General features: G+C 39.8%; 1 protein-coding gene across 2 annotated transcripts in view; it reads right to left on the reverse strand.

Moving 5' to 3' along the window:
- Positions 1–27,302, reverse strand: part of CHN2 (chimerin 2) — a 304,362-nt gene that overhangs the window by 111,350 nt on the left and 165,710 nt on the right. For both annotated transcript variants that reach the window (XM_077120879.1, XM_077120885.1), the window contains exons 3-4: positions 26,561–26,616; positions 3,128–3,159 (exon numbers count right to left, since the gene is read on the reverse strand). In XM_077120879.1, the coding sequence (XP_076976994.1) occupies positions 3,128–3,159; positions 26,561–26,616 (88 nt within the window). The remainder of the gene's footprint in view (positions 1–3,127; positions 3,160–26,560; positions 26,617–27,302) is intronic.

Raw genomic sequence — 27,302 nt, forward strand, 5'->3', positions numbered from 1 at the left:
GTGAGGTGGGAGTTTGGGGTAGGGAACAGCCCACTTTCCCTGTTGCCTGTAGGTGAAGACAACTGCTCAACCCACCAGTGGCAGTGGCGGCCTGATCAGTCGGTGTTTGAGAGGAAGGTGAGGGAGCTGGGGTGGGAGGAAGGTCAGCGCCGAGAAAGCCCAGGCTCCTGGGGAAAGGGAGTCACACCACCTTCCTAGGATTACCCATAAGTCTTGGAGAACTTCAGGGAACAAATTAGAGAAGAAATTTTCTGGACAGAAAATTGAAAGGGGGAAGGGGCCAGGGAGGTTAGCTAGATTAAAAAAAAAAAAAATTAGCCCAAGAATGCAAAGGTTAAGTTAGAAGAGAAATGTAGCAAGATTTGTAAAAATATACCTACTACAACATTTATTTCCAATTCCCTTTCTTCCTAACAACTGAAAAAGTATACCTTCGAAATGAAGCTTTTGTCCCAGGAGGGCCAGAAAAAGCTGTGGTTTGGGGTTTCAACATCAGCTCTTAAAATTCTAAGGCCGTGATAGCTTGGGAGAAAGAGGTTTTCTGGCTTCTCCAATCTTGTTTTTAAATGTTGAGAGCCAAATTCTAGAAGGCTTAGAGCAGAACTTTTATGGAGTGAGGATAATGTGCCATGAAACAGGAGCAACTCTGTCCTCCAGTTATTAAGGGCGGGACATGTGGAGGGGTTTTGCCAGGCCTAGACCCCAGGGGTCTAATTGTGCCGCCCGCAGCATGGACAGGCTTGGATTTGGTGGATCAGTTTCTAAGGATCCCGGAGCAGAGTCATTTGGGGCTGTGCTGCTGAGTGTGGCCATGGGACCGGAGGCCTTTGTAGAGGAGCCTCCTGTGTGGCACTAGGCTGGGGGTGGGGGAATAATGGACAGAGACCAGGCCCTGTGAGTGTGTGCACATGCAGAGGGCATCTGAACACTTCCCATACTTGAGTAGGAAAGGACAAAGGTGGTGCCAGAAGAGGTTTGAGCCAGTATGTGCAGGTCTCAATCTGACAGTAGGCCAGAGCAGGGCAGGGGGTGACACGGTGGAGCTGAGGCTGGACGAGGTGAGCCTCATACGGGCTGGGGAGACACAGCCCAAGGAGGGCACAGGAACCTGAGGTCCCTGCCTCAGGTCACTCCAGGGTGAGAAGGAATGGGAAAAGGGGTGGAGGCAGTTAACCTTTAAGGGGCTAAGTTTTAAATCTCCAGAAATGGCAAGTTTAAGTGATCTCCATCAGCAGGGAAAGACAGTCAAGAACTAAGCTGAATTTAACTGTACACAAGAAGGGCCATGTGCCCATAGACCCAGTCTGTAGAGCATCAGTCCCTTTAAGCAGGCTTTAAAAAGTCTGAGTAGCTATGATAAATGTGTCTTTTGCTAACTTAAAAAGAAGTCATGCATAGACAAAAGACCAGAAGGAAATAGATGAAGGGGAAAAATCAATCATGATTCTTTTTCATGGTAGGACAGGATGAAAATCGACTCCCTTCGATTTTCCTATATTTTCCAGTTTTCCCATATTAGTGCATATATGTTTATTAAATTTTTTTAAAAATAAAAATAATATATATGCGCAGTGGGAAATTCAAAATTTTAAAGTCAAAAGGCACAAAATAAATAATAAAACTTTAAACAGCAGAGAAATAAAAATTATTTCTCCCTGAAGATAACCATTGCCAACAATTTCTTATGGTTTCTTCTAGGAAAAATAAATGTATAAGTATTTCCTGGATGTAGCATGCCTTAATTTTTGAAAGGAATAAAAGTACCATTCATATTTAATAAAAAGTAAAAGGGAAACACTGAATCTGAAGATTTTAAGCTAATTTTCCCTTAATATAAATGTTCCCCTTCTTTATGATTAAGAAAATGTTTCCTTGGCCTCCTCTGATTATGTATTTTGCATGAACCAGGGATTGGAAGACAAGAACTGGTTTATTCAATAAAACTTTAATGCAAAAAAGAAAACACATGATAAATAAAATGTCTTTTAGAATTAATGCAGATGAATGTTCCATTTGGAAAGTATAGAATAGGTTTTAATTTTCTCTTTTATTAATTGTATTCTCTGTAAGCAAAATGAAAATCAGTACACTTCGGGGAAAAAAAGTGATAATACAACAGAGATTAGACATTAGATATATGGGGATAGAATGAGAGATGAGGGCCAACTTTCCAGTGCAGAAATTGGAGATTCCGGCTGAATTCCCAAGGCCAGGCAAGGAAAACTCAGAAATGCATCCATTGCAATTAGGAAGGAGCTGCTGGGCTGGGACAAATGAGAGGGTCATTAATCAAGAAGATGAGGCTCTGATGGGTGAGGGAATAAGAGGAAGCAGGTTCAGGATTGACCAGGAGAGTATGGGAGGTGGACTTGAAAGAGACATTGGCTTCTTCCACCTCCAGACGGGACTTTGGAAGAAGACTGAGCTGTGCGTTCACTCTTTCCCTCTGGATTGTCCTGCCTGCCCTCTGTGAGTTGTTCCACATGCCACAGCCTTACACTGTGAATTATTTTTATTGTAATGCGTTTTTGCTTTGCAGTAGGTTTCTGAGAAAGTAAAACAAAACAAGAGTTGAACTTAAGAGGAAAATGGGGAGAAATAATAATTATGGTATTAAGGCAATTTGGCTAAATACTTCCAAGTCAAGGGAAATCATCATTTTGGTTTTATGGAACTGTGCGGAAATAGAATGGCTTTTCTGAGTACTGCATTTACTGAGGTGCATAGAAGTCAGTAATTCAGCTACGGTTTACAATCTTTGACACCCTAAATGTTTATATTGCATTTAGGTAGAAAAGAAAAGAAAATACTAACAGAATCTCAATTATAGAAAATGCTGCCTCACATTTCAAATACTTTCCAAGCACTCAATAGCTCCTCTTGCCGAGGGGAACAGCAGCATAAGACACTTTCCCTCCCACATTAATGGAGAAACCAAGCACCTCAGTATTATAAAGAAAATTTAATGCAAAGGGGTCTGATTGCATTTATTCTTATTATTAAACTCCTGCACAATGGACAGTTGATGAAGACCATATATTAGAGAATTTTTGCTATTTAATATTTAAATGACACATGAAGTGATTACTGATTAAATTATTAAAACAAAGAATAGCATAATACATACTCTCTTCCATAATATTTTGGTCTGTTTTCCACCTATATTAAAAAGAAGAAAAATATTAATAATGCATTTGAATTCAAATCAGCTAGATAAAAATACTATTCAAATAAACAGAGTGAGAGTCCTGCTAGTAATTTTATTATAGCTTTTATTCCCCAAATCAGAGATGCATGAAGCTAGAATTAACCCATTCATTTTCTAGCTTGGGTAGGAATGATGCAGAATTGCCACATTTCTCATTGCCCACCTGTTCCACTCTCCAATAAAAGGAAGTTTCAAAGGAAGCCAAGTGATGATTATCTAAATATGAAGAAATTTCTAAAGATATCATAAGGCTTCATTCTGAAGGCTAAAACAAATATTTCTAACATGAATAAAATATAAATATTCATTATAATCTTCATCTATTTGTTTCATTTTGTATTTATAATAAATATGAATAGCACACCTGTTTTGAAAAATAAAACAAGTTTCATTTGGCCTCTTTCCAAATAAAAGAGATATTCTAACATTCTTATGTTTCCAACAGATGGCCAAAGGGCTGAAATTCATTTGACACCAGAGGTACAATATTTAGAGGGACTGGATCTGTGATGACCAAAATCACAAATATTTCAGGAAAGACTTTTCAATCACTGCTTCAGTCTCCGATCTACTTCCATAAAAATTTTATTTTCTCATGGTGTTGTCACGGGTGAGAATTTGGCAGGAAGTTTTTGTTCTGGTATAACCACAGGGATCCTTAAAATAAAGTAGGGCCATATTATGCATGGATTTCCGTTAATGGTTATAAATAAGCCAGAAAGTTTATGTTTATTTAGTAGAGCAGAACACAAACCTTGCAACTGCTCCCTGTGCAGTCATTTCAATCTACAGGGCAGGTTTCTTAGCAGGGCTCGCAGGTAAACTCAGTGGTGGGATTTCTAGGAAATGGGCAGTCTCAGCCTGCCTCCACCCTCCAAAGGATGCAAAGAATCGGAGTGTGTGGTTGGATACTATGGACTAGGAGAAGAGGTTAAAAAAGGGGGAGGTGAGGCTTTGAGGACCACACTCCCAATCTTGCCCAGGACAGCCCAAACTGGAATAAAAGTAATCACTTAGACACTTAGAAATACATGTTTACTCCTCTACACATTTTATGCCTGAAAAGCCCTGAACCAAGAAGCACTCATAACTCTTCAACTTCAAGGACTGAAGCTTGCTGAGTGTCCATTTGTGAAAGAAGATCTAGATAATATCATTATGTAAAAGGATGCAAAAAGGCTACCTGATTTCCAGCTACCTGATCTCCTCTCCTTAAACGATGTATGTTACTATTCTACACCTAGTAAGCTTTTAAAACATGGATCGAACATTTTGTCATTTATATCATTCTATTGGCTCTCAAAGACTTTTCATATTTTTATGACACTGTAGATATGTAAATGCAATGCCTACATGCCATAGTAAAGTAATCATGTTAAAACACTGAATGAAGCTGCATCTGAGCTATAGGGTTTTTTTGTTTGTTTGTTTTTTACTATTATTACTACTTTTATTTCTTTTCTCTATATTAACATTTTATATCTTTTTCTGTTGTGTTGCTAGTTCCTCTAAACCAATGCAAATGTACTAAGAAACGATGATCATGCATCTATGTGATGATGTTAAGAATTACTGAGTGCATATGTAGAACGGTATGATTTCTAAATGTTGTGTTAATTTCTTTTTTTTTTCTTTCTTTCCGTTAATAAAAAAAATAAAAAAATAAAAAATAAAAAAAACAAACTTATTTACTCAAAAAAAAAAAAAAAAAAAAAGCCAATGGAAGTAGGGTGGTGCAACAATGGCTCAGTGGCAGAATTCTCGCCCGCCATGCCAGAGACCTGGGTTTGATTCCCGGAAACTGCCTATGCCAAAAAAAAAAAAAAAAAAGCCAATGGAAGTAGATAACACATAATGGGCAGGATATCTCTCCATTCTTTGAAAGTCAATATTCTAAAATTTGAAGTGATTCCCAACAAGAACAATCTTATTTCCATCTTTTTACCCAAGCTGTAATGTAAATTTGCAAGTCTGGGTATAACTCCCAATCCCTTCCCTTTCTCTATCCTTTTATCTTGCCCCAAAGGAAAGAGTAATTAATCTAACTCCACAGGCTGACAGCATGGTAGACAGAGCCTACTACTAACTCCTGGCATGCAGCTAAGTGTTTAATAAGTGTTGAATTTAATTGACTCTTAACAAGACAACAAATTGCTTTTAGTTCCTCAATCCATCATCAAAATGTATGGTGCATGTATCTTGCTCAGGGCTCCCTGTGCAGTCCTTTAATGTTTGTGAAGAGATGACCTCGCAGGTGCAGCGGAGGGAAGGTTTGAGGAGCTCAGTGGTGTCCTGTGCTTGCAGCTGGAGAGAGACACTTAAAAAGCAAAGAAACCCAGACCTCAAATCTGGGAGTTAATATTTACAGTGCCTTGAGGGATTCCTCATAAGATCCTCCAAAGGAGAGTTTGATCCAATTGAGGGGCAAATCTTCCACGTATAAAAACCACTGGACAATACAGCAAGGGCACTGAACTATGTGGTACAGACTCTATATGCAATGGGGCCTGGGAAAAGGGACATACACATGGTACATATGCAAAAAATGCCATCTATTGTTTATCTGAAACTCAAATTTAATTAGGCCTCTTGCTTCTATTTCTTTTTTCTTAAATCTGGCAGTCCTACTGAGGGGAAAAGGAAAGACGGAAGTAGAAGGGAGCAAAGACTGAGGATGTAGGCAGCCATCTCATCCTTGCTCCCCGATTGGGGCTCTTTTGACAGCAGCAGTCTGATCCAATCTCTCTTCTCCTTGTTGCCTCTGTAGCTCATTAAAAACAAAACAAAACAACATAGTTGTCCTTGTTAATGTTAAAGAGAGAGAGAGAGAGATAATGACTGGAATATAAAAACCAAACCAAACCAAAACTCCCCTCTCTTTCTAAACTTTTTGCTCATGGAATCTAAACACAGTGCCCATTTCTATACTTCACGGAGCTTTAAATCAGCTGAGAGTTTAATTTTCATTTTTTACCCTGAAAAAAATCATAGGACATTCACATTTTTTCCTCAAGCTGTATAATAATAGTGGATCCTCAGAACCCTATAAAATACAGTCAGCCCAGTGTCAAGGCTGCTGGGGACAAGGAACCCATCTAGAGAGACCAGTAAACTATGCTGTGACCCAGGAGTGCCCTCAAGAATGCTCACTTTCCAGGCACGATCCCTGCCAGCCCCTCAGGAGACTCAGGGCCCACCTCTGGAATGTGGATTTGGTTTATAAAAGAAGCTGTAGCACTGAATTTCAGTTTTGCATTGTATGAGATTCTTTGCAGTAATATCCATGAATGTGAGTGAGAGGACAGTTGGTTAATAAGGCAGCTCAGAAGCTCCTCTTGCATCCTCACTGGGAATTATGTTTGTTAAGTCAGGTAACTTGATTCAAACATGACGGAATAATGTAGGCTATCACATGGATTCAGGAAAGGACTGAAAAGATAATCTATCCCTGCCACTGGGACAGTGGCATATCTCAGGACAGTAGCTGGAGTTGGACAGCCCATCACCACGGTTGAATTTCTCAAAGTATGATATGGGATCTTTCAAAACAGAAATTCCAGGATGCTGGTTAAAGATTGCCGTTTCCTGAACCCCACGCTGGACCAACGGAGTCAGAATTACTGAAGGTGCAACTGCAATGTGCTATTTTATCAAACCCTGGGTGATTTTTAAGCAAGCTAAAGTTTCAGAATCATTGGTATATGGAAACATCTGCTTGTTCTTTGAGAGTGCATGTTATTTCAGCAAACAGGCAAAAGTTATTCAGAGCCAAGACCAGTAAATGGGGTAAGTGCTCAAATGAGAAAATATATTCGAGAAAAAAATGAGACATGGCCATAAGATAAGATTTTCACTGTGACTTGTTCCAAAGATATTTTAGAAGAGATATTCCCAACATACTCTGAGCAATGGGAACTTGGCAGAAATAAAAGAAAAGCTCCCAAAGATGACTGATTGGAGATAATACTCATGTAATGCATGTGTCATAGTAAATTTCATTTTATGACTTTATAGTTGTATCTCAAACATTATTAAATTGCCGGTACTGTGACAACCTCACCTATTGAAGATGATTTGAGTCCTGTCTCGTCCTGTCCATGCAAAACGCACACTGTGCTTCCATCAACGTGAAGCCAATGTCAATGCAATGCAGATGCAAATATTAAGGCTTCCAGCCTACTGGCCTCATCATCACATATTAATCCTAAACTACAACCAAGACAAATTACTTATAGTTTCAGAGGTGTAGCCCTTTTAACATGACCATAATTTTTCTTGGGTTCTGAACTCTCTGTCAATAAGGTCCAGATCATGTGATGGTTGGGAGGGGAGGTTCTGGGCTCAGACCACCTGGCTTTGAGGTCAAGTTTGGCCACTTATTAGCTGTGGGCTTTAAGAAAGTTTCCAATTCCCCTAAAAAAAAACAAGAAAGTTACCAATCTTTCTGGTCCTCAACTTCCTTATCTTTAAAGTGGGGGATGATGATAAAGGTACATGCCTCATTGCATTATTATAATAACTAAACGAGTCAATACATGTAATGTGTTTGCAACAGTGCTGAATCGCAGAGATAATCAATAACTGTTAGCTATTACTGCTATCCAGAGAAGGCCTTCACTGTATGCCTCAAAGCCCCTTTTACATATCTCTATTAGAAAACTTACTGTCACACCACGGTTGAAATGTTTACTTGCCAGCTATTTCTCTAACTACTCTATGAGATTTCAGAAGCGGCTGTCTCATCTCCATCATCACCACATTCCCAGTATCTTGCCCAATGCCTGATAAGCACAGGCACCCCTTAGCCGAACCTAATCCATGCTTGAAGACGTGTTAGGCAGCAAATTTTCAAATAGCAAGTGCTTATATTTAATTATTTAAAATGGAAACAATAAAAGTTCTTTCTTAGTGCATCTCCAAATATCATTTTCCAAAATATTATTAAAATGCTCTTTAAATAATTATATAACAATCTAATAAGAGTTTCTGCATAATATGAAACATTTAAAACACCAATTACCCAATTATTAAACATTTTATGGAGTAATTAGTAGGTGTGTTTGTGTGCAGTCCACAGCTAAATAGAACAGCAATTCCATTTTCCTTCTACACTAAACTTGTACTAAAATAAAAATAAACAAGGATATAATATTGCCATAGATATGAAAGTTGCTGGCTAAACTGCACCTGAATGGTAGTGTGCCCAGCTACCTGACATAAAAAAAAATATATATATATATATATCTAAGGGCTGACCGTCCAGGGAAAAGGTGGGCTAATGACAGATGTGATGTGCAATACACTTAACCATGGGGCCACAGGAGAAGAACACTGAGATATGAGAGAAGTCCCCCCTACACTGCTAGTCTAGTCTAGCAGAATCACCTTAGAACTTGTTTTAAAGGCACAACCTGCATTTTAATAAGATCCCTAGGGGATATGTATGTGTAGTAAAGCTTGAAAAGCATTGTCACACACATGAGAACTTGTGATAGCAGGTTTCTAACTGGGATGGTAAGTTTGGCTAAAACTTCCTTTAATATATTACAGCCAATATTTGGATAGTGAACATTCGGTTAGCAAAAGGGGCCTGCAGTCATCACACATCTGCAGAATGCGGGGAAGAACGTGGATTCAGAGCCTTGCCTGTCAATTCAATCGCTGTGTGGCCCTGAGTAGGCTACTTTCCTTGTTTACATCTCATATTCTTCAACTTTCAATAAAACTGGAGTTACACAATAATGTCCTATTATTAAGGATGTTTTAAAGTTTGGATGAGATAATGCATGCAAAAAAAGTGTGGGACTTGGGTTTATTAAGTTAGTACTTACTGAGTGGCAACTCAGTAATTTTCAGGAACTGTCCTTGGGGTTTCACATTTACTCTTATTTAATATTATCTCATTTAAGTCTCCAAACAACCCTACTGTGAGTGCTATTATTTTACAGACTTTACATACCCAGCTGAAGGGCACAGAGCTAGAAAGTGGCTGATCCTGGACTGGAGACCCAGATTGCAGGCTCCAGCACACACACTCAACCACCGTGCTCCACTCCCTCACTTGCAAATTCCAACCAACGTGGGTGCCTGCAGTGGCTGCCAAAGCTCTACAGTTTGTCTAAATATTAGGTTGCCTGCATTTCCCCTAATTATACTTTACCTGGACTGAACACCTTCTCTTTGGAATGAACTAAGTTTCATTGATGAGTTAACATATGAGAACCGGGGGCGCATTTTCCTAGATGAAGTGATGTGTTGGGTCTCTCAAATATATCCCTGTACTTCATCCAGAATGATACATTTTCTCAAGCTATATAGTTTACTTTTCAATTGATTTTTCTCATTTGAAGGAAGAATTTTCACCTCCTGCAAAGCTTGATAGAACCACAGTAGGGTGACAGCTGTGCAACGAGAAGCATGAGGCATGATCTTTAAATGAGTTTGCTTTATAGTTAGATTATCATTGCCTAGACAAACACGAGTTCTTTTATATTTAGCACAAAGACAATTAAAGAATATTGTGAGTCCTCTGTAAACAAGATTTCCAATTATTGAAAAAAAGAAAGCTTTTATAATCTCTCAGCAGTTGGTATACATTAAGGTTTTACCTAACAGAAATAATTTAAAAATCCAAATTTGCATCCTCTTACACAGAGCAGCTAGACAGCTAGATTTTTTTTTTTCAGATATAGATCAAGTGAGGGAGAAAAAGCTTTTCATGGAGGATCTGTATTGGTGATATTGAGGCAAATTCATCCCAGAAAAAGTAAATATGGGTAATTCCTTTCTAATTAGAAATTATAGATCTCTATTGAAAGGGAAAGAAAGGAATTGCAAGAACTGATGTTTACACCCTTTTAATCACTGTGGATAGTACAGAATGAAAATTAAGCAAACTAAAATTCTCTGTTTCTTTTCATCCAGAACCTAAAGCTTTATTTTTCCCATGGCATTACTTTAATGCTTCTAGAACTCTAATGAGGCGGATTCCTTCCAGTCTTAATTAGAATGTGTAATAAAAACCTCCTGGTCATTCAGTTTGCAATAAACCTCCTTAAAAGGTTACCAATAGGATGGGCTAAATTCTGGGAGTATATAAGTCATGCATTGCATGTCTTTGTCATCTGGGCACTTTGCACTGGGCCTAAACATTCTGCCAACTTATAGACGCATGCAAGTACATAAGGCTGGAGCTGCTCAGGACTAAAGCAATTTCCATTCATTTGGTTGCTTTTCTGCCTTCAATTTTTTCAGATTTTTTTCAGGAATTATGTCTTAAAAACCAGTTGAAAATAGTAGAGCAAATAATAAGTAAGGCAGTTCTTCAGATTAATTGTTCTCAAGTGGGAAGAGGGTGATTTTGCGTATCCCCGCAGGGGGAGATGTTGGGCAATATCTGGAGACAGTTTTGAATATCATGATTGGGAATAGGTGGAACTTGGCATTAAGTGGGTAGAGGCCAGGGATCCTGCTAAACATCTACAATGCACAGAGCAGCCCCCCACAAAGAATTATCTAGCCCCCAAAATCAATAGTGCAAAGGCTGAGAAGCTCTGCTTTAAATTAAACAACTTTGAATTCTATACTATTTTTAAGGAAGGTACTTATGTTTTTTAAAAACCAAAATGCAAACAAGTAACAAATACCTTAAATACCTGCGGTAAAATGGAGTAAAAGAAAGATCAGAGGAAATACCCTTTTTGAATAATACTGTTAATAATTTCATAATGTAGCCTCTATATAATGATAGTGCTTGTCTTTCCCAAGAACCCTGCCCCCCCAACCCCTGAAAATAATTTAAGCAATGCAAACTGTATAAAGATTAAGTTATTACTTGAGAATAATCAATTGCAATATGCATACATTTGAACTAATGTTTACATCCCTTACTGCTCTGGGACTCTGCACCTTACAGCATGTTGCTTTGAACTTTATCTTAATTACAGGGTTGGAAACAACTTCAACAGTTCACAGCATTCCCACAGCAGAGAATGCACCCAGGAGGTGGCTGAGGCATTACCTGGATAGCTCTCTATAGGGACCTCAGTGGGGCTCTGATTTCTTAGGTCCCATTATATAAACAGCTACACAAAATAAGCACCATAAAAGAAGGCGAATAGCCTAAATGACTTTGGATCTGAAAAGGAATGGAAAGGCACCTACACTCAGAGACACATTCACATAGATAAATGTCCAGGCCTCGTATACTATCCCTTCTGTTTCTGGTTCTGGGCTTCTCCTGGTTCGGTCCTACGGACAGTGAGGCAGAGCCCGCTAAGGGCAGAACCCGGGAGGAGTAGAGGAGGAGTCAATGCTTCATAAGGGCCTGCAGGGTGTGTGCTTGATTTTCCCAAGAAGCAAGACTCTGAGAGATTGTCATTCCCACTCTACAGATAAGGAGCGGAAAGCCGGCACTGTGAATGGTGGAGAGGAGACCCTGAGCAGGGCCTGACAGACGCCACAGCCCACAGTCTTCCCCTACACCAAGATGAAGGGAGACTGTCCAGGGGACAACAGAGATGGTGATGCACTCATGGAAGACGCTGATTGGGCTGCAATAGGTGGCTGGTTCATCCAACTGTTAGAACCTAAATGGGCTTGTCTTGGGCCCTTATTCCTTGTCTCTGGGCCTGGTACCACCCCGGGCATCACCCAGCCAGTACCCTCTCATCCCACATTCTTCCTTCTCTCCAACCCTACTTGGAATCTATCATGAAGTCCTGTCCGTTGTGTGCAATTCCTTAATTACTCCTAAAATTGACTCTTTCTCTCCATCTCCACTGTGTTATCCATTCACCTAGACCACTGAAATGGCTTTTCGCTGGTCTCTTGGCCTGAAGTTTTGTCATCCTCCAAACTAGATATTCTGTCACACTGAGGTCAGAAAATGCAAATCTCATCATGTTGCTCTTTCCCCATTGCCACACGCTCAAATCCAAGGACCTTAGTGGGGCCATCCCAGGCTACCCTACGTAAATTGCACCTCCTCCCCTTGGCACATTCTATCTCTCTTCTCTGGTTTATTTTTTCCATGACCTTTATAATCTTCCGAGATACTATATAGTTTACTTGTATGTTTTTTGTTTGTTTGTTTTTTTTGCCAATCTCTCACATTCAAACATAAACTCCACTATGGCAGGGATTTTTGTGGGTGTGTGTGTGTATGTTTAATGTTATATCTCCAAGGTCTACAATACAACTGGCACATAGCAGATGCTCAACAAATACTTACTGTATGAAAACATGAATGGCATACATTACCTTTCTACCATGATCCCTGTTTATGTGTCCAGAATTTTTCCTGAACTGCACACATACCTTTGCCCCTCATTTTTTATGTTCCTAATACATAGCTCCTTGTGGTTTCTGAAACATACCTTGGGTATTCATCTGTTCATCCTTTTGTGCCATTCCTTGATTATGTTAGTTCCTCTGTGTGGAATTTTAACACCTGCCCTTCAATTCCTCTACCTACTGGGTAGTGGTAAGGCAGAGCCAAATTATCTTCTTTGTCACCACCACCATCACCATCACCATCATCATCACTGCTAGTGGTTATGGAGAACTTATTCTGTCCTAGGCATTGTTCTAAGATCTCTAGCAAAATCTCACTGATCTTAAAAAATAAGAGCTAAAATGTTGCAGTCTTGGGATCATCATTCCTGACTGCCTCCAGCAGGCCTAAATATGGCTTCCTATATCTCCTCTGAGATTCATAAAAATCTGGCTTAGGGCCATGAACTCACTGAGATTTTGATTTTGACATTTTCACCCTGAATTTTGAGCTCCTTAAGGGAAGGGCTCCCGCTTTTTCATCTGTTTCCTCAGCTCCTAACAGCATACCTTGTACAGAACATATCTTCAATGGCAGTAACAGACTGACAGGTAAGATAGTTAAGACAGGTCTGCTTAACGCCCTAACGTCCCCTTTCTGGGGCTCACTGATATTTCAAAAGTTGCCTCCATGGGAAGGTTGGCAGTATTGACAGCAGATGTCTTGCTGCTTTATACTACCAACAAAACTTGTCCCCTCCTCACTTTCTGAATCTCTAGAGTGAAGACTGGAGCCACAGGGGGCAACCATGGCTTGTCATCATATTGATTCTGTGAATCAAGGCCTCACACTTCTCGACAAGGGGAGAACACGTCAATCAATTTAAGCAATTCTGATGCTCTATCCCTGCAACTTGCAACTGGAGCAGAAACCATTAGGAGAAACTCTTAGAGTTGATTCATATGCATGGCAGAGCCAAATTATCTTCTTTGTCACCACCACCATCACCATCACCATGATCATCACTGCCAGTGGTTATGGAGAACTTATTCTGTCCTAGGCATTGTTCTAAGCATTCTCTCTACATACATTGACTCATTTAATCCTTACCACTACCCAGTAGGTAAGATCTACTATAATTCTTTCCAAAAGACAAAGTGCAACACAGAGAAGCACAGTGTAAAACAGGTGGTGCTACCTGGGATCTCTGGCTCCCTACATACCCACTCCACATCCCAGAGGTGTGTCAGTCCTGCTTCCTGGATCTCTGGACATGCCCGACTTCACATCCCTCCCAAAGCCCTTCATTCAGCTTTTCTTTCCATTCAGTGAACTTTATCATATACTTCCAACAACTTCCCCATCCTCCCCCACTTTTTTTGGGCTAAATATATTCAGAATTGGTTTCTGTTACTCCCAACAGAACTCTAAGTGATATACCTATTAAATCAGAATCTGCAGCGCTGGAGCCAGTTTCCCAAGCTCCACAGGTGATTCTGGCACATACCCAGTTTTGGGAGGTAGACTTTAGGCAGCAGTTTCAAGGCAGTGAAATAATGAGCATATTCTTAGAAGGAAGGGACCTCGAAATGAATTTTGATCCACTCTCATGACAGGTTTCCAGGAACATCCAAGAGCCGACTATGGGTGGCACTAGCCTCTCCAGCTGGCCCCAATAATCTTCCCCAGAGCTCATTTTACTTCAATCTTCCTTGCTATGTCTTTCCTGGCACTGTGATTCCTTAGCATTCCATGATGGCTCCCAACACCCACTGTAGGCCCTCCTTGTCTGAACGACCCAATGAGGTATACTGTCCTCTGGCTCTGACCTGGCTTTTCCTTGGCCCATGCTTTGTACTCATCCTCTGGCATCCTGAAGCCACAGCTCAGATAAGTTGGGCTCTTTCCTTCCAATAAGCCAGGTCCCATGGGGCCACGTTGGCCAGGGTGGCTGGCTTGCCTCCTACCAGGGCAGGGGAATCGAATGTGATGAGTCAACCTGTCCATCTTTCTTAATTTCCTACAGAGATGAACCTTATTTTAAAGAAAAGAAATCCTGTAAAGTACAATCAAAATCCAGGATTTAATCATGGTCAGAAATTTCATCTTAATATCTAAGCGCATATTCAAAACATGCTTCTTACCTTCCTTTGGGGTTCAGCTGAGCCGAACGCCTGAGAACATCATCAGTAGAATAAGGCTTTAAACTCCATCTTTGTGCCCCTCATCATCTGTTCTTCCCCTAACTAAATAATACTTATTATAGACCCAATTTTCCAATCCTTAATTCATCTTGATTATTCTCCTGGAAATCTCTTTAAGTTCTCCACATACCTCTTAAGGAGAATAGAATCAAATCAAGGGAAAATTAATGCTGTTGTTAAATTTCAGGGGTGATGATGGGGGAAGGACTGGGTGAGCTTACTCATTCAATTCCTCATTCTTGTTAGTAAATTCCTTCCTTTGAAGCTGAATGGTATTTGGGTTGAGTGGCACTAAACGCACTTTGGAAAAGGCAAAACACACCCGTTATTCTCATTCTTCTCCCTAGAAGTTGACTTTTCTCCATCCCACCACCTGGAAATGTAAGAGTATTAAGTGTTCAAACTGATGGGTAAAATTAAACTACTTAAATAGAAAGAAAGGAGTACAGAACACAGGACATGGTAGAAATTAAAGACCAAAACTTCCATCTGGTACAGTGTTTCACATTCTTTTCTGCATTATCCACCCCATGGAATGTTTTTAGATATTTTTCCCTAATCCCCTTCCCCAATGAAATTTAAATACCACAGAGGTATTCTATACCTGTTTATGTTCTGTATGTATATCTGTGCTTCCTATACAAAGAGTAAGCTTTTTTTTTGTCATACTCCTGACCTCCACGAAGCATTTTTCATCTCTTTGGGGATGATATTGTTTCAATTGAGAAGCCACAGTCTAGTGAGATCTTCATGGCATTCAAAATGCTGTTCCATATATTCTGCCACCAGGAAGGTAGGTTATGTGTCTTTACCTCCTCCTTAATAGGCGAGGTAGCTGTGTATCAGAGCAATTAACTTGCTCATGGTCCCACCCAGGGCTAGGCAGATTTGGGTTTGAAACCCAGTCCCTGACTTCAGGTTTAGTACTCATTTCTCTATATCATAACGATGCTATAACATTAGAAAGCCTGTTTTCTGCTTAAGAAAAAAAACTAATTTAGCATTCTTGAAAACAGCCACCTCCCCCAAAATGATTCCCATCATGGCAGAAAATAAAAGAACAAAAGTGCTTTATTAATGCTTGTCCTTGTTTTCAACTGTTCTTTTTCTGAAAAATTGTCTATTTCACATTAAAAATTCTTGAGCAGACCCTACGGTGCCCCCCAGCAACTCTGCCATAGGAAAACCCTCAGGCCATTCAGGAGTGCGCACCCAAGAGGATGTTTTGTTCCCTGGACCAAAGTATACCCTGCCATTTCTCCTTTTGAACAAACAGACTTCATTTTTTCTTCCTGACATTTTATTATGAAAATGTTCAAATACAAAGAAAGGTTGAAAGAATTTTACAGTGAACACCCATATTCATCCCATGTAGATTCTATACCTAACATTTTCTCTATGCTTGTTTATGGCACATCTATTTTTCCACCCATCAATCCAGCATTTTTTGGATGTATTTCAAGGTAAGTTTCAGGCATAGCTCTCTTCCCCACAAATGCTTTAGCATGCAAATCATTAATTAAAATTTAATAACAGGGACACTTTTTGTCTGAGAAATTAAAGAAAGCAAGTTTAGTTTACATGTTCAGATGTTGTTACCAAACACGCAGATCCTACACTCCTTTAATCTCCTGTTCATGGAGCACCATGGCACCTCTTTCAAGAGGCCACCATTTCTTGATAGGGAGAGAGTGGCCAGGAGAATGCAGGTAAAAGAAGACCTGCTTCTTGTAAGTGCCTTGGCCTCTCCTATCAATTTACACTTGTTAAATATGAAGACCCAATGGGTTTTCAAGAGTGGGTTGGGATCAAATTCACCCTAAATGACTCCCTTATATTGGCTTAGGAGAAATCAAAGACCAATATTTCTCATATGTAACTGTCAGACACCGTTTTATGAGCTTTACACGTAATAACACATTCTTCATAATTACTTTTAGTCCAAGACCAAGGATCCACACTCTTTTTTTATGTCAAGGGCTAGACAGAAACTAGTTTAGGCTTCCTGAGGTATTCAACTTTACCACTGTGGCTTGAAAGCTGTCACAGACATGCTGACAAATGAGCATTACTGCGTTCTAATAAAACTTTATTTACAAAAATAGGTAGCAGGCCAAAATGGACTAACGTGAGAGTCCATTCTCAAAAATCGGTTTTAGGGCCTCTTATGGTTAGCTCAAATCACAGAGACTGCCAACACCTCAAAGCCCATTTTATTTCATGGTGGATCAAATCATCTCTAAATGTCCATGCCCTTCCATCTCTTACTACACTGGGAGGAGGGAATCATATTAATTTTTAAACTAGGGTATACTGATGCCAACTTAAAAAAAATCAGAATGGACTAAGGCACAAAGTAGTTCAGTAATATTTTTAAACTACTGAGAGTACTGAGGCACTAAGGGGTCTGCTCTGTGTTGCTGAATTGAACGGTACTGCTGAAGCAGCCTTAACATAGTTGTGAAAAATTATGGAATCCTGAGGGCCACACAGAGCAAAGGGACAACTGGAGAAGTGTGGTTACAGACTTTGTAGAAAGTAGGAAGACACAAGGACAATTCATCAAACAATCGATACGTAATCACCTAAAAGGGCACAAGGTGCTGGATGGCAACCAACACACCTGTGTTGGGCTGTGCCAAGGCTATTTAATTTCCTTCCACAGTAAATGGGAATATGACACTAGCCATGTAAATCAGGAGAAAGAAAGAGATAACATCACTAAAGCAAAGCTTGCTATTCTGTACAACAAGACAGGGAGCTATGATGTACTTGGAGGTAATGGTAAGCAAGGCTATGATTTGCTGAAGGACACAGCCTAAGGTGATCGATTGCCAATGGCTCATGTCAGCCTGACCCAATGCGTGGACTTGTAAACTGAGGCCAGGAGGCGCTAACCAATTCCCCTAAATCCAGGCTTGAGACATGCTCATTAATTCCACAGGTGCTCCTGGGAGCCAAGGAACTAGCACCCTGGAAAACAGAAATACAACTCAAAGTAATCTGAATATAATGCTACTGAATTTTATATTTTTTATTAATGCAGAGGTCCATTTATAGCAGGAAGAAATCTAATAAGGATTTTTGCGCAGTTACAGGATGGGGAAAATACTTTTTAAAACCTGGAGTTCCTACTACTATATACACTATATAAATGAACATGAATATGAATAGTTTCATTATTGTGAAATGCAAGCACAGCACTAAGAAGTAGTGTACCAGAAAAGCTAGAGGGTGGGAGGAGGAAAGTAGGCTAAATTAAGCACCAATCATATCCTTAAAAGAAGGACTCAAAATTGGCTTCTAGAACAGAAGAGAGTGTGACAAAGTCAGAGCCACGTGCTTTTTCAAGGAGGGGAAATAACACGATGCAGAAGTACATCCCCCCAATAAAGCTGTTCTGGGGTGATGACAGGTGATTTGAAATCTATGAAAAGTTTAGCACAGTGCTGGACAACCAGTGAATATTTTCAGGAGGCAAAAGTGTCATGGTTCTTTTTATTCTGAGGGCATAAGGATGGTATAGAAAGCAAAGACAGGAGAGCAAGGGTGCTTGGAACAATGAACCTCACACAGGTGGGCACCTAAACCACTGCAGGGCCTGTGAAAACACAGATTGCTGAATCCCCTCTCTGTAGTTTCTGAATCAGTGGGTATGGGGGTGGGCCCAAGAATCTGCATTTCTGACAAAGTTCTCAGGGGATGCCTTTGCTGCTGGACTTGGGAATCACAGGGTCAGAAGCCCAGTCTTGGATTCTGACTGAGTTTGAATCTGGCCTTTCTCCCTCCTGTGCTACTTGTCTTAAGCCTAATTTCCTCTTGTGTAAAATAGAAGACATAGTTAGAAATAGTACTTACTCCAAAGGATTGTTGTGAGGCAAAGCATACATAAAGCACTTAATCCAGTGGTCAGAGCACAATAAGTAAATAAGTACTCCATCTGTGTTAGTGTTAGACCTTGTTACTACTAAGGGGCTGACAAGCAAATCACTGTAACATCATTTAGGTGGTCATATTAAAATGGGGACTGAGATTGTTCCAATTATATCATTCTGATGGAAAACAGAATCAAGATTAGAAATCTGCTCTTTCATGGCTTGCTGGTTGGTTAACCAGGTCACATGTGCTGGTTTGAAATGACGTATGTACCCCAGAAAAGCCATGTTTAATCCTAATCCCATTTTGTAAAGGCAGCTGTTTCTTCTAATCCCTATTCAGTATTGAATGTTTGAAACTGTAATTAGATCATCTTCCTGGAGATGTGATTTAATCAAGAGTAGCTGTTAAACTGGATGAGCTAGAGGCATGTCTCCACCCATTTGGGTGGGTCTTGAGAAGTTTCTGGAGTCCTATAAAAGAGGAAACATTTTGGAGAATGAAGGAGATTCAGAGAGAGCAGAGCAGAACGACATAGCCACAAGAAGCAGAGTCCACCAGTCTGCAACCTTTGGAGATGAAGAAAGAAAATGCCTCCCGGAGAGCTTCATGAAACAGGAAGCCAGGAGAAGAAGCTAGCAGATGACACCATGCTCGCCATGTGCCCTTCCAGATGAGAGAGAAACCCTGACTGTGTTCACTATGTGTCCTTCCACTTGAGAGAGAAACCCTGAACTTCATCGGCCTTCTTGAACCAAGGTATCTTTCCCTGGATGCCTTAGATTGGACATTTCTATAGAATTGTTCAATTGGGACATTTTCTTGGCTTTAGAATTGTAAACTAGCAACTTATTAAATTTCCCTTTTAAAAGCCATCCCATCTCCGGTATATTGCTTTCTGGCAGCTAGCAGACTAGAACATCATGCTACCCTAGGGGGCATGGCTTGCCTGGGGGGCAAAGTGTAATTTGCCTTTATTAGCACTAGTTCTCAGTTAAAGTTTAAGCAGGTGAGCAAAACGTGAAGCTTGTCTTAAAAACCTCCCCGGTGAACCCAGGGTTAGGAATCGCTCCCTTTCCTGGATGATCTTGGCCACACCTGGCACTTTTTGGATCTGACTTCCTGGAAACACAGAGCAGGCACAACTGTAAGTGACTCTAGGTGGTACCTGCTGTGAAGGGGCAACACTTGCTTTCTGTTTGAATTTGCAAGACTGGCCTTTCAAAAGCAAGTGACTTCCTTAAAACCACTGCATCCACACTTTGGGACACTCCATTCTTTTGGCACACCAATGAGTAATGCCATCTTCGGTGATGCCTGTCAGCAAACAGGCTAGATGAGGATAACAGCCCATACATTGTAACACATGATGCTATTGGTTATTCTTTGTTTCTAAACTAACTACATAATGTAGTATTTCATCTCTGATAATTATATAAAGGAATGCACATTCTCAAGTTAGATTTTAAGGAATAAAATCGCCCATAGAGATTAAGGAACATTCTCAGAAAAGTACCTATTTTCATCACTCTCATGACTTTAGAAACATACCTTGTCTAGGTGACTTGAATCAGTAGAGATTTTTCCATTTATTCACAAAGACATAATCATGCTTGCTCTCACCTGGGGCTTCCTGGTTCTTTTTAAGGAGAAACCTCCCACTTTGGGCTCAACTTATGTTTTGGGAGGTTTACTGTGCCTCAGTGGCTCCATCCAGCTCACCCCACCTGCTTCTGCGGGCTCTGAGCTGTTAAGTGCAGGCAGCTTGTCCTCAAGAGCCCGTACCCACTGCTTATGATATTACCTTGGAAAAGACTAAATATTTTCTAGGAGCAAACTTGTAGAGTCTGTATTGGGTTACAAGAAATTCCAAGTATCCCAAAGGGAGTGAATTCTTTCTTGGGGAATGTATATTTTTATAGAACATAGCATTTGTCAATGTGAAAGAAAACTTTTATTTTTAAAAGTACAAGACTTTCGATGCTATCTTTGGAAAACATAACAAGCATATGTCTAAATCTTTTTTTCTAACACTGGTTTTACTTGGAGCTTCTCCCCTTATACTTCAGCAGGTCTAAAACCAAAGCTCTGGACAAAACTGCATTAAAAGAAAAGCCTGACTGCATTAGTGAGAGCGATGAGAGTCTGGGAAGAATAATGATGCAAAAGACCTTTATTCTGGGTTGTGACAATATTAAGGGGAAATAAAGGAGACCAGTGGAGAAAGGCTAGGATGAAAAGAATAGAAATATTTCTCACTAGGGAAGAAATTGCCTTCTGATTACTACCCAAAAGCCAATTAAAAGGTAATGGGATTGATTTTTGTTTGTGGCTTGTAGAATCAAACTCATTACTTTAGAGATGGACCTTGATTAGGTGTCTTGAACCAGTAGAGTTTTCCCATTTCCCAAATGCAAATTTATTTATAAACATTTATATTCAACAAATAAATGAACAGTAGAATGGAACAGTAGAAAACCTCTCTGAGTTTATTTAAAATCTGTGATTAGAAGTGTATTGAGTTAGTTGAGAATGATATGGTCAATCAATCTGGCTGGGTAAGATGTTTCAGGCATGTATAATACAAGATAAATGCCTAAAGCTACAAGACTGTGGAAATCTAGGTAGGATTAATAAAAATTTAAAAAGCATAATGATAAAATGAAATGTTTTTAAGCTTAAAATAACACAGTTTTACAAATAAAGGTAGAAGAGGGTGAAGTGGGTAGATATTTGTAAAAAGAAATGCATAAAAAGCGGGGTTTCAAGCTGTTTAAAAAGTGAATATAATTCACTAGTGAGATGTTACTGCAATTTCATATGGGCAGCTGTCACCCACACCGGGCACAACCACAGACAATCAAGACAAAAGCTGATTCTGATCAAGAATGCTAGAAGCCTTGGTTCAACAATTAATTTTCATATATTTCTTTAAAAATAATTCTCCAGAAATAGATAATTCCATAACAAGGGAGAGAGGAAATGAAGCTGCAGAAAAATAGAGAACAATTTGAAATAATAGCATGTAATTTTATTTCCCGTTTTCGAAATTGCTTTTTATAATCTCATATTCACTACAGCAATTTCAAAAAAGACAAGCGACACCAATCATTTATAGTCACAAAAGAGTTTCTACTTATTGTTCATCCTTTAGGTAATTCTAGTGGAATTTGACTTTAGTCATGCAAGTAAATTGATGTTTGGGCTTTTTGGAAAGGCCAAAAAGAAATTAGGATTAGTCCAGGAAAAAAATTCAGTCTGTGTCCAAGCACCTTAATGACTACCAAAAGTCCAACTCACAACCCTAATAACAGCATTGAGTAAATCTGAGGTGCTATTAGTAACAGTTGGAGAATTAATTGTTCCTTACACTATCTCCTATTTGTCCTTCCACTATTTATTAACTGACTGACCATGATGCTTGCACTCTGCTCAATTCTATAGCTGTTCCATTACTAAAACAGATGACGTTTCTACAGCTTGTATTCTACCAGAGGGAGACAGACAACCAACAGTTAAATAATTCAATATGATAATTAGAACATATATTAAATATATAAGCAGAATGAACAGGGTGACAGGATGCAAGATCTGAGGTTTGAGGAGATGCTAAATTTTATGGGTGGTTCAAGAATCAACCTATTCTTGAATCAAATGCGGTCTGCAACCTGGACCTGCAGAGAACCTAGGGATGGGAACTCCAGGCAAAGGTCAAGCGCAAAGTCCCCCTGGTAGCAACATTTTGTTTTGTGCGATGAATGCGAATGGAGGCTAGTGGAACTGAAAGGTAGCATTTCAAGATGAATCATACAGACAGGGTAGAGACGAATGTAAGAGGCATACTCAAGCTTGTAGGCATAGGAAGAAGTTTTGGTTTTATTCTATGAGCAATGGAAAGCTACTGAAGGGCCCAATTTATATTTAACAATGATTATTTGGGTTGCTGTTTGGAGAATGGACTGTATGTGCATGTGTGTGAAAATGCAGCCTGGAGGGAGGGTGCCAAGAGTGGAAGTAGAAAGATTATTGCTGACTTATAATAATCAAGGCAAGAAATGATGATAGCCTGAATGACGTGATGGTCATGGAGATGGAGAGAAGAAGGCAAATGCGTGATATATTTGGATGTAAATTCACACTCGTTATGCAATGGGAGAGAGGGGTAAAGGAGAGAAAGAGAGGAGTCCAGTGCGGAGCGAGCTACCATTTAATGGATTGGGAACAAGTTCTATTTTGACCTTCAGGCTGAAGTTGGCCAGTCACACATTTTGTTGAAGTTGTCAAGAGAGCAGATGAATCAAGGTGTTGGGAGCCCAGGGAGAAGTCTTAGCTAGAGACATAAATTTGGGAGTCAATATGCTACACGGTTCCTGGCAGAACATGCAGGAACACATTTGGCGATTAATAAATGTTTATGAAATGACTAATAAATGACAGAAAGGGCAAGTGAGAGGTTTGCACAGCAAAGATGTTTTGAATCTCCTGGCAAGGTGCACTCAGGAAATGCCAGTAGAGCACCAGGTGCCAGCGGCTGCTCAATAAATATTAATTTACAGTGACGAATCTCAAGAAAGCAATGGACTGTTATTTCAGTAACTGACCCTGCCTGGTTTAACTGGTGCTAGAGCCGCTGTTCAGCTGCTTGTACCTTCTGTTCTTCAACCTCAGTTCTTTCTTCCCGGCAGCTTGATTCCTAACCTGGGCATCTTGTTCTGTTCTGATCCCTGCCTTTTTGCCTGCACATTCAGAGAACTCTGTCATCACTCCTACTCCATCCCTAATGAATGTCTCAAAGCCTGCTCTTCAATGGTCCCAAATCTGCTATGAATCATTAGCTTTAACTGAGCACCTATTATGTGCCATACTAGACACTCGACACATAAATCCCCTTTACAGCAATCTTGCAAAGCAGATGTTCACCCTCAGGCTAGACCTTAATCTCCCTGAGAGAGTGAGCGGTGGACTCTATGTCATGTAGCTCGGAAGCGGTAGAGCAAGGATTCAAAACAGTTTCAGGTGTCTTTGTAGAGAGGTTTCCCTGCCTCGTGGGTTTGCTAAACTTGTTGGACTTGGCCAGCCTGTTCAGATTTTTGCCTTCTGGCTGCAGATACCAACCATGCATTCATGTCAGGTTCTGGGTCTGTATCCTTGAATGCCAGTGCTCTCTGCTGGACATCATTTTCTCTGTAACTGTGGACTTCACTTGGTGTTCTGATGCGAATATTTACCATGATGAACTGGAGGCTCCTACCCTGGGTGAGGTTATTGGGTTTCACTTCCCAATAGCCTGGGAAGTTACTAGCCATCAGTGAAGAAGCAGAGACAGAGCTACCCCAGGGGCAGGCCTGTCAGTGACGAGGGAAGCGGGGCTGGGAGGAGACAGATTGGAGACTAGGAGGAGGGGATCAGGGTTGTGTATCAAAGTTAGCAGTTATGGTTAACAGCTAACTAATGAAGCAGATGGCAAAGTCAGAGAAAAAAAATCACAACTTAAATGCTCAAAAGAAATAGCCTTTATGGTTTTATGTAAATGTGCTAATAAAACTTTGTCTCTCTGGCCACACGTTCAAACTGAAAGGCTTTCTGTCTTCGTTAGGCATGTCCCCCCAGCGTGCAGGTGTGTTACAAGACATCTGACTAAATGCTGTCTTTAGCAGGAGCAGCCGGTTTCACCAGCATCCAAGAGGAAGCAGAGCCTCTGCTCATAGGAGACAAAGTCCTGAGAGGCCCAGCCATTTGGGCAGGAATCATTTGCAGTTAACACTGCACAGGAGGACAAAGTGAACGGAAGCTACTCCTGCTGGCACTTATCTAAACAGCATCTGTTCCTTCTGCACACTTGATCCTTTATCACCCGACACCTGCCTGGTCAAATATGGGCATCCTGGGTGCCCCACCCCGCACCCCACTACCTGCTGAGGAAATGGAGCTGATGAATATCCACTTCTTGTTAGGTTTCAGGGGAGAAATGTCATGTGGACTTTCTAGATGTAAGCTGCATATGAAATCAAGCATTGACCAGGTGAAACTTATTAATGAACCAAAGACAGGGAATCCTGCCCCCACCCCATATCCTTTTGTTATGGTAGATGGTGGCGGTTTGTGGCAAACGATTGTGCTCTGCTAAAGCATATGCAGCATATCCCTCAGATGCAAGAGCAACACTGAAAAGCTACACGGTGGACTTTCAACTAACAGAGTTTCAGCTGAACCCTGGGGAGAGTTTCTATGAACTCATCTGTATCTTCACTACTTAAAATGACACCTGATTTAAAGGGAAAATTGACATGATTCAAAGGATTTTGAGAAACAAAGAATCTCTCTTTTTTTTTTTTTTTTTTTAACATGGGCAGGCACCAGGAATTGAACCCAAGTCTCCAGCCTGGCAGGTGAGAACTCTGCCAGTGAACTTATCACAGGTGAAGTCTTAAATATATCTTTACATTATTTCTTTCTCTTAATATGCTATACAAAATGCCAATATGCAAGTTCTTTACAGTATTCCCAACACTGAGATCAAGGCAGTACAGAGTAGAACTTGATAGTGATATTTATTTGCTGATAAATAAACCAAAGAATGAATATATACTCACTCCTTGGATTTCAAGAGTTGGTACCTGATTGTGTATGGCCATCCCCCCCCTTTTTTTTTAATTTGAGAGACCTTTATTAGAATTATTATAGGAGAACCTGTTTATGTTGTCATTTGACAGCCAAGGCTAAAGAATCTTGGAGAATGTGGCTTCTGTGGATCTCATGTTGCATACAGTGTTTGGGATGGGCCTCGCTGGGGCTGACTGAGCCATAACAATGTCTGGCCACTTTTTATTAATTAATAATATTATTTATTATTATTTATAAATATTTGTAGTTATTGAGATGTACTTAGGTAGAAATATTTGAAGGCATGTTGTTCTGTGTTGCAGTTTTCTAATTACACTTTTCTTTTTTCTTTTTGGCACAGATTTGTGTCTAGACACAGATTTGACTCATCCTGGATTTTTCTTTAAGGATCAGGTATTTTCTAATCTCAGGCCACATTCCTGAGATGAGAGAGTCAATTCTGATTTAAAATTAAGATTACTCAATGTAGTTCAATGCCCTTAAACAGAAATAAAGTTTATGTAGAAAAATTTATTCAAATCAGTGGGTCTGGTCTGTGTGTGGATATGCGCATTACCTAAGTCTTTGAGACAGGTTCAAAACCAAATCCAGTCAATCAAGCAGAGAGTACCAATGTTCAAGCATACATCTCAAGAGTGTGGGAATTGAAGTCTTTTCCCTTTGATAAGGCAGACATGATGCTTTCAAAGATATTTGCTACTCCATATTTAATCAAAGTAATAATAACAAAAATAAGTTAGAGCCCATGGGTGTTCAACTTGAGGCATATTAGTTTGGCTATTTAAAAAACTGGTCTGAATAAAAAGGAAAAATAGAGCCTTAGTCTTCCTTTTCAAAGCTTGTTGGTATCCCTGGCGATAAGACACCTGATTAATGAAAGAGGGTTAGGGAAAGTTCTGGAGGCTGGTAAGCATTTTTATGAGTTAATATATTTTTAAGCTTATCTTCAAGAATAAAAACAATCACTTTTTTTGGTGGGGCTCTTTTCCAATATCAAGTAAATATAGCAAATATGAGTGCTGAGAATTCTTGGATACTTATTCTCTGTACTGTCTCTGTATGAAATATTTCATAGTTAAAACATTTTACAAAAAACATGGAAAACAAGTAGAATATACATTTGGGGGATTCAGAAAGAATGCTCAATTTGCCTCTGCAATGGGCATGAGACATCTGATCCAACTTAGTTTGTCAGTATTCTTAAAATAATAGCTGGTTTCAAAATACACATTATTCAGATGTTACATCTGGTGCCATCCTAACAAATGTTGATAGAAGTCAACTCCTGGAAAACCTGAAAGTCCTCAAATATTAACATAGTGCTGACAATTCATCATATTTAACAAGGTGTATTGGAAAGAGCTGAGTACTGACCTCCCGAGGACAAATAATCCTCTTGGGACGAGGTGCCTCTTGCTGTAACTGATACACTGCCAAAAAGAAAAAAGAAAATTATAATTAGAAAACTGCAACACAGAACAACATGCCTTCAAATATTTCCACCTCAGTACATCTCAAAAACTACAAATACTTAAAACAAACCAAAAAAAGAAGATGCAGGCACATTTTTAGACTGGATAGTCAGATCATTTATATGGAAATTAGTCACTGTGAATGTAAACTGGAAAAATTGATTTTTTCATTCTTATAAGGCCAATTTAGTTCCGTAATTGTTACTGGCATTGTTCATTTCAGGGCTTTCTTGGAAGACTAGATATGACTGAAATTCTTCTGAATATTTTAAAGATGAAATTCTCCTTGTAAGTAGTGCAAGTAGTGAGATAGTATAATAGGATTTCTGAATTTAAATGCTGATATTTCTTGACATACCAGGGAAAGATTGGCATTAGAAGATGAGTGTCATTCTCTGGAATATTACAGTTATGCACAGAGACACAACTGAATCTACGAGTGAATTAAACACCAAGTCATTTCTCTTTTCAGTGTTCTGTTTTTTTTCCATATGTCACCTGGATTCGCATCCATTTAACTATTCTCCCTCCATCGTTATTCCTAGATTATGGGCTCATATTCATATATATCTCAAATAATGATAACTGTCTTTTAACCTGTTTTAAAGATAGTCTTTCAGGCTTGGGCATGGAGGAAAGCAGGT

Source organism: Tamandua tetradactyla, chromosome 1 (assembly GCF_023851605.1).
Source record: "Tamandua tetradactyla isolate mTamTet1 chromosome 1, mTamTet1.pri, whole genome shotgun sequence".
Classification (NCBI taxonomy): Eukaryota; Metazoa; Chordata; class Mammalia; order Pilosa; family Myrmecophagidae; genus Tamandua; species Tamandua tetradactyla.